Raw genomic sequence first — 11,685 nt, forward strand, 5'->3', positions numbered from 1 at the left:
GCGTTTACACAAAATAAAACTGCAAACAATAAAGAAAATCATAACAATGAAGCAATGGAAGCCAATTAGAGTGGCAAGTGGAGGAATAGTCTAAAATATATTAATTAGTTATAAACGGGTGAAATTTATATTAAAATAAAAGAACTTATATACATGAGAAAATTCAGAGATTAATGAAATATAAGGAAGAATTGACAAGCTCAACGATTTAATCAATTGCAGGAAAGAGAAAGTAAACACAATGTGAGGGGTAATTTGCTAGAACAGAATTGTGGGTACTTTTTCTGTAGCACCCAACATGTTCACACTGAAACACACAAACACAAAAACAGATACATGAGCACACACAGGAATGGACACAAAACAAACAATAAGTTAAACAAAACAAACCAAAAATTACCAATGTCTATCAAATTGTCCCCAAGGCCTTGGGGTGGTAGTGATTATTTTTTTAAGAAAATATATTAAAGAAAATTACTTTCATAAAAGTTGATATATTGACAAAAACTTACCTAAAAATCATAAGCTATGCACTTTGGTTTCCAAAAGATAATGCTTTCAACCTTTTAGCTGTTGACAGGGATCATTTCAGGAACATATAGAAGAGAGTGTAGGTTTGTGATTTGGATATTGGATTCAATGAGAAGAAGGTATTAAAGGCTATCTCCCAATTTCTCAATGATTATCCATGAAAATCAGTGTAAATATTACTCACATACCTCCTGATGCCACTAAGGAGCAATTGTATAAGGGTCTTGCCCCTCAAATCCATGTCTTTGTAATCCAGATGTTTACATGTCTTTTTCCATGGGAAACATAATTTTGTATAAGGAAAACACAAATTGCTTACATCAAGCATATATTATACATAGATAAGAGCCCAGTTTACTGAAACTTGGGTCATCATTAGGATAGGAAGATTGCTATGGACACATTTTTCATTTTTATTTGAGACAAGGTTTCACTATACTGTCCTGGGTGCCCTGAAACTCACTACATAGACCAGGCTGGTCTCAAACTCACAGGATATGCCTGCCTCTGCCTCTGAAATGCTGCGATTAAAGGCACACCACCAACGCAGTATAGGCCACGTATTTTTTAAATTTATTTTTATTTAGCATACAAAATAATGGATTTCATTATGGCATTTGCTTTTTTTTTTTTTAATCACCTATCTCCTAACCCATAGACTGGAGAGAAGATAAAGGGAAATTGTGGAATCCATGGGATAAGCAAACAGGAGGCATTAGGGAAAGGAAGACAAGCTGCGGGGAAGGGCTGTGCCGAGGCTTCAATAACACCCAAGGATGTAAAACAGACACCTGAGCATGTCAGTTAAATGATCACTCGACCTCTCCCTCCAACTTCTAAGTGTTGTGATTAAGTTTAACACAACTCAGAAATTTCCATGTCATGATATACAGGTGATGGTAGGAAGTAAACAAAAGACTATGGAGGACAGACTAGCAGAACTGCCCAAAATCTCTGCTGGCTGTGCATTGAGAAATAAAATAATGTTGACAAAAATACATGTCATGTGGCATTTCACTCCAGATGTGGTAGTAGAATCCAATTCACAGAACAGCAACATTAATCTGAAAAAAAAAAATGTATTCGAATAAGCAATTGAATGCCCTTTACCACTTTGTATATAAACAAACAAGAAATCATCAATATAGCATTTTACAATGTATGAAAAAAGAACATGTGACTGTAAGAATGAGACTATGCAGTGCAAAAAAAAAAACCCTCAGGACATCTATCTATATATGGTTGCAAAGATGGAGCCATGCACAGATAGAATGCAGAGATAACTCTGCTCTGTCTCCAGGAGGCAATCTTTTGTTTCTATATTGCTATTAACTCATTGTACAATATTAGGGATTATCCTCTAACTCAGGAATAACTTCATACTTTCTATTGTCCAATTTTCTAGCAGATTCCATGTCCATAGGACAAGTACCAACCAGGAAAGACTCATAATGACCTAGTGAACGGGTAACTAGCTACACAATAGGGTTTTTTTTTCTATTACATACAAAACAAAGACAGTGTGTTTACATCTGAGTACTTACCTGAACTTACACAATGCTAAAATATAGGGGGAAATATTAAGATATTGTGGCAAGTGTCAAGACTGTCATCTCTTTGGTGGCTTGCAATGAGTGGTTATGGGGGAAAGAGGAATGTGGGAATCATCTGGAGAGTATGGTATATTAAGAAGAATCGGATTTGTGAATGTACACTAAAGTATATTCTGTATACATTCAATATTCTGCCCCTCAAGATATGTGTTTTACTTAAAAGATAAGAAAGACAAAATATAAATGTTTTTATTTCTGTTTTTTTTCTCTTTCTTTTTTATTATTAAGAAATTTTCTATTCATTTTACATATCAACTACAGATCCCCCTCTCCTCCCTCCTCCCATCCTCAACTTCCCCCTCCAACCCACTCTCCCCCATTCCCACCTCTTCCAAGGCAAAGCCTCCCATGGGAACTCAGAAAAGCCTGTTACATTCAGTAGAGGCAAGTCCAAGCCCCTCATCCTGCACTGTGTAAGGTTTCCCACCATAGTCGCTGGGCTCTAAAAACCCTGCTCATGCACCAGGGATGGATCCTGATCTCCCTGCCAGGGGCCCCCTTAAGCAGACCAAGCTACACAACTGTCTTGCTTATGCAAAGTGCATATTCCAGTCTTATGGAGGCTCCACAACTATTGGTCCACAGTTCATGAGTTTCCACTAGTTTGGTTTGGTTTGGTTGTCTCTGTAGGTTTCCCCATCACGATCTTGATGCCCCTTACTCATAGAATCCCTCTTCTCTGTCTTTGACTAGAGTCCTAGAGCTCGGCCTGGTACTTGGCTGTGGATATCTGCATCTGCTTCCATCAGTTACTGGATGAAGGCTCTGTGAGACAGAGTTTCTTTGAATATCTCTGGCTGTCCTGGGAACTCACTCTGTAGACCAGGCTGGCCTTGAACTGATACACAATGATCTGCCTGTCTCTGCTTCAAAAAGAGCTGGGATTAAAGGCTTGGGCCACCACTGACCAGCTTATAACCTAAACTTTTAAGTAAATTACTACCAAAGAAAAAGGAATGATAAAATAAATAATTTCAAAAACTGATCCATAGTAAAGAAATGGATAAAATTTGCTTATGATAGTGTGATTAACTCGAAAATTGGCAGAAGAACAGCTGCAACAGCAAAAGACCAGTAAAGCACATTCCTTCTGCTGAAAAAACAGGTCTGAGCTCTCCTAACCAGTGCTCTTTGAGTCTCAGAAGACACTGCATGTTAAAGTTCTCAGAGGAGAGAATAAGAACAGCCTCTGGGGTTTTATTCCCTCTTGACTTGGCAGTTTGTCTCACTCCACTGCACCCACCAGCAGATTTGCATATTGCTCCTTTAAGGCTTGTTATATTTAGATATGTGAAAGTGGAGAACATTTTGGAAGGAGTAAGCATTTAGACTCTGGTATAAGTTCTAACAGATAAAGGAGAAGGTGTAGATTACACTTAGAGGGCACTTAGCATCTTTAAATTATTTGCTCTGTTTTAAAAATGGGTATTGTGGGGCATGAACTAAAATTGTCTACCCGAAAATCAACATGCAGCTTGAGATAAGTAACACAAAAAATAACATGATAAGTCACTTGTAATGATTATAAATGCCCTCAGACTTCTTTGTTTGTATCAAGTATCAGTGGAGATGTCACAATAACCCAGACTCCACTCACCCTCCCTGTCACCCTTGGCGAGCCCATTTCCATTTCCAGCAGATCTAGACAGACTCTTGTATATAGTGATGAAATCAACTACTTTACTGGTTCCTACAGAATCCAAGCCAGATACACTGGGCCTGATCTATAGAATTTCCAATAGATATGTTGGGGTCCCAGACAGGTTCAGTGGCAGTGGGTCAGGGACAGATTTCATGCTGAAAATGAGCAGAGCAGAGCCTGAGAACTTGGGAGATTACTAATATGGAGCTTGCACATATTCCTCCCAAATTGTACAATTCTAAACACTAACCTTTCTGCTTCTAGTGGCCCAGCTGCCCATGCACTACCTGTTTGTAGAGCAACTCAATCAAGTCTCTGTGTGAGAAAAATACAAAATATATTACAGAAAAAAAATACAATCTGTCATCTGCTTATTGCGTTATTTTTTTAACTAGGATGTAAATATTGCTGCTTTTACATCTGATAGGTTAGCCAAATTAATGTTTTTTTTTAAATTTTTATATTGATGCCAATTCTCACATTCCATTACCGTTACTTGTCCTAGAGATTCTCTTTATCACTCAAATCATTTGTTCATTCACTAAAGCTTTACATAAACACAGGCTCAATTGTAGAAATTTTCCTAGGCTGCAAAGCCAAAAAGGTTAATGTATGACACATTTTGATTGTTATAAAACATCCAAAGGCCCATTTGTTAAAGACATGATCTCTAAGGTAAATACTATAAGAAAATTGTGTGATTTTTAAAAGTCTTTAGAAAATTGGGGCTTATCCCCAAAAGGGATTTTTGGAATATTAGCCTCCAATACCATTTGCTTTATGGCCAAAGAGAGGGCCCTTTTGTCCTGCATCATGCAAATGGGATTGCTCTATCTATAATTTCAGGGATAGGTCCATTACCAAACTCCTGAAGCCTGGTCAGATGTGTCATATATCAAGATTTTTTTTAATTTCCTTGTACTTGTTTTTTTGTTTGTTTGTTTGTTTCATCAGAAGTAAACTAGTATCACTCTGGATCTAAAAACTTTTCAACCAGATGTCTTTCATCTTAGCCTCATCCTTCTATACTTCTTCTGTGACTTCTCCACACTAGAATGCTACTTATCACCATTGAATTCACCTACAAATCCTCGTTGTTTAGAGAAGAATCTCAGGACTGTAGAAATGGCTCAGAGGTTAAGAGTAGTTGCTGTTCTTGCAGAGGGCCCAGGTTCAGTTCCAATTGTCCACTCAGTGGCTCACAACACCAGTAATGCCAGTTCTTTTTTTTTTAAAACAAAGATTTATAATCATTATTTTATACAGATATACATATGTAAATACAACATCAAGTTTAATCTAATCAATATTTATATGTATAATTCAGCTATTATTTGGCTTAAAAAGGCTTATTGGGAAATATTATCATGTTTACTATTTTCTACAGAGAAAATATTTTCCAATTTCAAGTAACTCTGGACTTATAACCTTTTTTTAGGCTCAATAACGGCAATTCTAAGTGATTGAAAAAATAGCTACTTGCATCTCTGTACAAGCACACGGATTGTTCTGATACATGTATATAGCCAATAAATTAAAATAAAAATAAGTTGGTCATTTAAAAGGGGGTGAGGGAGTCTCTGTTTGCACCTGAACCCTTGGTACATGCTTTCTGAGGCACTTACATCTCTTTATGCTCAGCCTCCTCCCTCTGCTACTGTGAGATCCTCACCCAGTGTGGGTAGGGGAATGCTGCTTTCTCTAAATTCCCTCTTCCAAACATTTGATTGAAAAATGTAGATTTTTTTTTATCATTATTCTGTATGGTATGGGGGTATGGGATATATGGATTAATGCATCTTCTCCCAAGATATATTCAGCTCTTAATATATGAGTAATTACAAATATAGCAGTGTTTTCTCTTTCTGTCTCCATTCCATACATTTCATTAAGAGATAGATTGTGTAGTATTGATAATTTCTGGGTCCTCAAGCCTTAGCAAAGTGGTTCCTTGGATAACTGAGCTGCTCAATGAATGTTTATTCATATCTAACATGAATAATTTATTAAGAAGAAATGTAGACATTCATTATGCTTTCTCATTTATCCAATGAAATAGTAGTCTGGAAACCTGATGCATAAAGATATATTTCTTCACATGAAGGGCCAAACTAGCTCTTTAAAATCACATCCTAGTCTCTAGCTCATGACTGTGAGTGATGCAGGTGGTTTGTTGTTTAGAAAGATACTGTTTATGAATGTAATATTGTTCTGTCTGAGCCATACTGGACAGTGTTAAGTATTGGCTGTTTCCGCACTGCTGATCATGACGTTAAAAGTTTCCTGAAGAACTGCCACTGAGCTGTGTGCAAACTTGTTCCCTGGATTTCTTATGAAAATTCATAATACACATTGGCCTCCAAATTGTGATGAAATGAACTACCAAACAAATGTGGTTACTAGTCTATCTTGGTGACTAAAATGATTGATGAGAAGTTAATTCTTAGAAAACTATAGAGGAGTTCCTGCCCTCAGATTCAAAGACTTGGCATAGTTCATCCCACTAAGCTCTTAATTTGTATGATGTTAGCTCTATAACAAAATGAAAACAAACCTGGATTTATGTCACTACCTAGTGTCAAAGCAACAGAAGTAACTGCAGTGCAAATAGCAATCTTCTGGAAAGTCACATGTTCTTGTGAACTCAGTTCCAGTTCACATCAGGGGTGTTGCTGACCTGGTAACCTGCTGTTACTCTGGGATGAATGGATTGTCTGGCTCCCCTTTGTCCAGAACAATTCAGTGGTGGCCTGACACAAGATGGTATTAATCTATGATTTGTGTGCAAGTTTCATACACCACTCCTGAAGGCTGGATGGAGATGTCATACTCCAGGACTCTAGGGGTGTGGCTTGGGATCTGTTTTTAACAAGAGACCTTAGTTTCTCATGGGGACTAGTTTTGCATTTGATGGTGATTCTGTCACCACTATAGATGACTGTCATGGCTAGAAACTGTCCTAGAACACTGTGTTATATTAGAAATTAAGTGAATATGAGTGAGTCGATATAAAAACCGAATTTGTTTAACATGTACAAATATTTATGTACTATGATTTCAAGTGAAAATGAGACTGCTCTGGCATCTTCCATGAGAAGGAAACTCAGGAAATCACTTTTTTCTATTCCTATTATTTCCTGAGTGAAGAGAAGCAGAAAGCACAGAGCTGAGACTGAGACCCTGTGTTGTTTTTAAGAGCCCTAAGCCACACCTTTTAACCTGTCTCCCCTCTGAGGGAGCTAATATTAGCAACTAGCACAAACAGACTGACTTAGAAAGTACAATTTCAAATAAGGTTTCAATGAAACAGAAAAGCTTCTCAGCATTACAAAATCAAAAAGCTGTCTAAGGTTCAGGGACCATAGGAGAAAAGGGAAGATTGTAAGAGGAAAAAGTCAGGGAGAAACAGAGAGAAACAATGTCTTCTGGGCGTGACAGGACTCCTGCTTTTACATATTCACACCAGCGATGGTCCTCTGTATAAGACCAGCACAAGATCAAGCCAATTAACACTGAAGCATGGAGTGGGGAGGAGCTCATGATCCTGAACCACCAGCTGATGAGCTTTGGATACTTGATAACTTCGACGGGAAGGAGAGAAACGAATTTCTGAAGGTGTGGTCTCTGATAAATTGACCATTTTTCTCCCTTCAGTGGATGGCCCCAACACACAGGAGTATTCAGCATGAAGTGGGAGGGCAATGAAAGTTGAGTGGGACTTACAGAAAAAAGTTGGGGAGAGATGTATAATCACATTAATTATATGCATGTATGACATTACATTTAAAATATTTATTTGAACCATTGTAAGCAGGATCATATTCAGTTGAGGATGATTTTTGTATGTGTATAAGTATATTTATATAGCTTAAAATCTGGAAATTTAAAGAAGAATTAAACATTTCCTGGGGGCAGGGGGGCATGTCATTCAGGCACACATCATTCTCTAAATGCCAAAAATAATCATTCTCTTATGTGTAAAAACATGTGGTGCCCTCGTTCCTGGATTGGGAGGTACAGATCCCTCTCCTGCACCATGGCTTTGGTGTCGTATTCTATAGCACATTAGGATGAAATCTCTGACTTAGCACTATGAGACTCAATTTTCTCATCTTAAATCATGCTTTCTATAACCAATATTCCCCTGGAATTGGATCCTAGGATAGGAATAGTACAGACTATGGTTCACTAAGGCCACCTAAAATTATATTTTTTTACAAGTGACTTCAAGACCAAGGTCTTTTTACACTGTAAATTGTCATTTGTGTGTGAGAATAAGAATGAATGGTTTATGGGATGAAAGCAGACTAGTGGTACTGCAAGTATCATATGAATGTGATATCTGAAAGCCCTTATAGATTCTGCAGACTGGAGGCCGCTTCTCAATACAGTGGAAGCTCTGATCTCTGCACAACATCCTAAACTCCTTGTTTCAGTTATGGATCACAGGCACTTCATAGTCTCAGAACACAACATTCATTCATACACACACACACACACACACACACACACACACACACACACACACGCTATAGCACATTCTCTAATATAATTTGTAACTCTATTAAAGACTTGGTGGTCTAATCCTCTGATAGTTTCCTGAGGCCCATTGCTTCTTTAGTATAATATCTACAGAACTATGTCAACATGGTAAGGTGATCCATAGGGAAATAACAGGGATTGTTAACAAGAAAAACATCTAATAAAAGACAATACTGTGTGATCTATATATGGGTCATAGACAGGCATTGAGAAATCAAATTAAGGTTTCCTTCATCTATTGTGGAGAAAACACATAACGGGTTCTTCCCAGTACGATGATAGATGCCTTGGAAACCTGCAGTTACCAAAGCATGTAATTCTTCACAGCTTAAGATGTAAGGAGCTTGTGGTCCAGTATCTCACTTCTACAAAGCTACAAAGTCTTTCCAAGAGGAACAGCTTCTTAGACAACTCCATTTCTTTGGGAAGAAAATCACATGCTACTGATCTTTTCTCCTCTCATATTTGTCTTTGAGACCTTGTAAGGTATTTCTATGTGTGGGGGAACAGAAAAATATTTTTGCCATATGCCCCCAAACAAACCAAAAATAAAATGCAAATTTGTAAAATATTATAGATAACTCTATCAGCTCTATAGAAATTATCTAATTTATGCAATCAGGATGAACAGTAATTATTCTTATTTAAATGTTGAGAAATGGGTAAGGAAAGAAGGCTTTGGTCCTTTATCAGAGGTTGGGTTGCACACTCCAGATCAGGCTGAAGTGCCTATACTGCCACAAGCTAAAGAGAGCTGTAACACTACAACTTGTTGTATGGATAGACTAAAATTATAGTGGGAGTGAAGAATGATATTCCAGGTTATAGAATCAGTTAAATTTTGACTGTTGAATTTTAGAGAGGGGGGGTGGAGAAGAAGGAGAAGGAGAAGGGGGAAAGGAAGAGGAAGAAATGCCCAATAGAGCTAAAAAAAGTTCTTGTCATAGACATCAATTAAGTAATCACATGCTTAATATTAGACAGAATGCACTTCACCAGATCTACCACCTTACTCCATATCCAGACTTTGAAAGTCCTCTTTCAGTGTCCAATCTGATGTGTAGTTCCTACAAGTCATACCTGTTTTTTTTGCTATCTACCAGATCTAGCCTTGTTCCCATAGCTGGTGCCTAGGCCTAGTCTAGCCACCTGAACCTTACAGCAGCCTAACTCTAGGCTTCAACAAGGTCCCACATCCTGTGTACATACCTAGTTCAACCTCATTCTCCTGTACCACAAACAACCTCTAGGCTTGAGCCAGGGCACTCTCTACCTGCATCCAACCACAGGACCCTTTGTACTGCCACCACCACGTCATTCTAAAACACAACTTCCCACATCTTCCCACATTTCGTACAGAGTCTAGCATGGTGGATCTCCAGGAAATTCTCATCCACACCATTTTACAACCTATAGAATGTATCTTGAGACCCACAACCAATGGATCAGCCTTTCCTGCCTTCCTGCTGAGAAGTGTTAAGCTTGAATCAATACACTCCCTACCTACCTGCTATGGTGATATTTTATTTGTATTAAAATGTTATTTGTATGTTAATAAATAAAGTTGCCCGGGGGTCAGAGCTATTAGCAAACCATAGGAAAGCAGGGCAGTGGTGGTGTACACTTGTAATTCCAGCACTTGGTAGGCAGAGCTGGGTAAGTCTCTGTGTGTTCAGGGATACAGCCATTATTGGATACACATGCCTTTAATCTCAATACCAAGCATGGAAAACCTGGAGGCCTATACAGACAGGCTGTGATGAGGCGGTCATGTGGTTGGGTTTATAACCAATGAGAAGGCAGAACAGGAACTCTATATAAAGACTTTAACACAGGGGTAGCTCTGGTTTGGAGAGGTAGGACCACTGCAGGAGGAAGGGTAAGGTTTTAGCTCTTAGCTCTGACCTCTTGGCTTTCTTCTTTGCATTGGTTCTGTGTTTCTTATTTAATAAGAAGGTTGGTTACATCTACAACCTGCTAAACCACAGAAATCTCCCATGTCATATCTGAACTTTCCATTCAGATCTACCACCATGATCCAGACTTAGAACAAGAAGCACATCCTATACTCCAAATCAATTCCTTCCATTCCTTTGACTTCATTCTATCCAAGCTACTTCCAACCTCTAGAACCAATGTATGAATGGGAATGGCAAAGATCAATGAAATAACCAACCACAAATACTGGAGAGGGTGTGAGGAAAAGGAAACCACCTTTCACTGTTGGTGGAACAGCAAGCTAATACAGTACCATGGAAATCAATGTGGACAATTCACAAAAATATAAAAATACATCTCCAATGTGAACAAGATATACGAATCCTTGTCATAAAATCACTCCAAGCATAAATTGACAGGACACTTACAAAGTGAAAGACAGTTTATTAATGATAATCAGAAGATAGAAAAAGATGGATCCTACTTTTAGTAGTATAACACAGGCAGTTTACTTTTAGTAACTGATTGCCCTGAAGGATAAATGCCAGAGAAGATCCTGCGATCAGTGTAAGTAGAAGAAACAAGATATGAAGGATCCTGGAGAACTCCAGTAAAATAGCTGAGGAGAAGTGCCTGCTACACTTTCCTTCAACAAACAGAATCAAAACAGAGAATAAAGAAACACTGGCCAAACTTGAGATCAGCACTGAAGTACAGTGGGATATTATAGAGACACTAAGTTACCCAAAGATGCAAATGTCCTTGAAAAGCAGGACATAAAGCACCCTGTGTAGATTATTGCCATGAAACATTTGGCCACATTTCAACACTAGAAGGAAGCAGCTGGGTCCTAGAGAGATAAAGGGTTTTTGTTCTAGTCTGTATCACTGTGTGCATTGGTTATTACCCCATTGCTGACAGTGGTAAATGGCAGCATCTTCAGCCTCCATGCTGCTGATTGTCAGAGAGTAAGAGGTCCCAGACCCACTGCCACTGAAGCGAGCTGGGACTCCAGAAGCCAGAGTGGAGGTTCTATAAATCAGGAGCTTAGGGGAGGCTTCTGGCTTCTGCTGGTACCAGTGCAAATAATTGGTGCTTACACTTGAGCTGGCACTACAGGTCATGGTGACCCTCTCCCCCTGAGATGCAGCCATGGATGCTGGAGACTGGGTGAGAACAATTTGTCCATTGGACACTGAGCAGGAGAAGACAATGAAAAGAAAGAGATGTTAGTAGACACAGAGAAAAAAAAATAACTTCATACCACCTGATATTCAGAAGAAAGAAAATGAAAAATGTTATCTTAGACTCAAGCTTCCCTAGGGAAAAGAATTGTGGATTCTGAGCTCAAATATCCTTCCCTCTCTTACCTGTGACACTGATTAGTAGGAAGCTGAAAATCTGCACCAGAAAATCCAT

At 38.5% G+C, this 11,685-nt stretch overlaps 1 gene segment (V, D, J or C); it reads right to left on the minus strand.

Annotated features, from left to right (window-relative positions):
• Positions 1-11,150: 11,150 nt before the first annotated feature.
• LOC131906368 (Ig kappa chain V-IV region S107B-like) lies at positions 11,151-11,685 on the minus strand. The segment is given in 2 exon segments: positions 11,151-11,461; positions 11,637-11,685. Coding segments are annotated over 2 exon segments (360 nt in total).

This window comes from Peromyscus eremicus, chromosome 3, assembly GCF_949786415.1.
Source record: "Peromyscus eremicus chromosome 3, PerEre_H2_v1, whole genome shotgun sequence".
NCBI lineage: Eukaryota > Metazoa > Chordata > Mammalia > Rodentia > Cricetidae > Peromyscus > Peromyscus eremicus.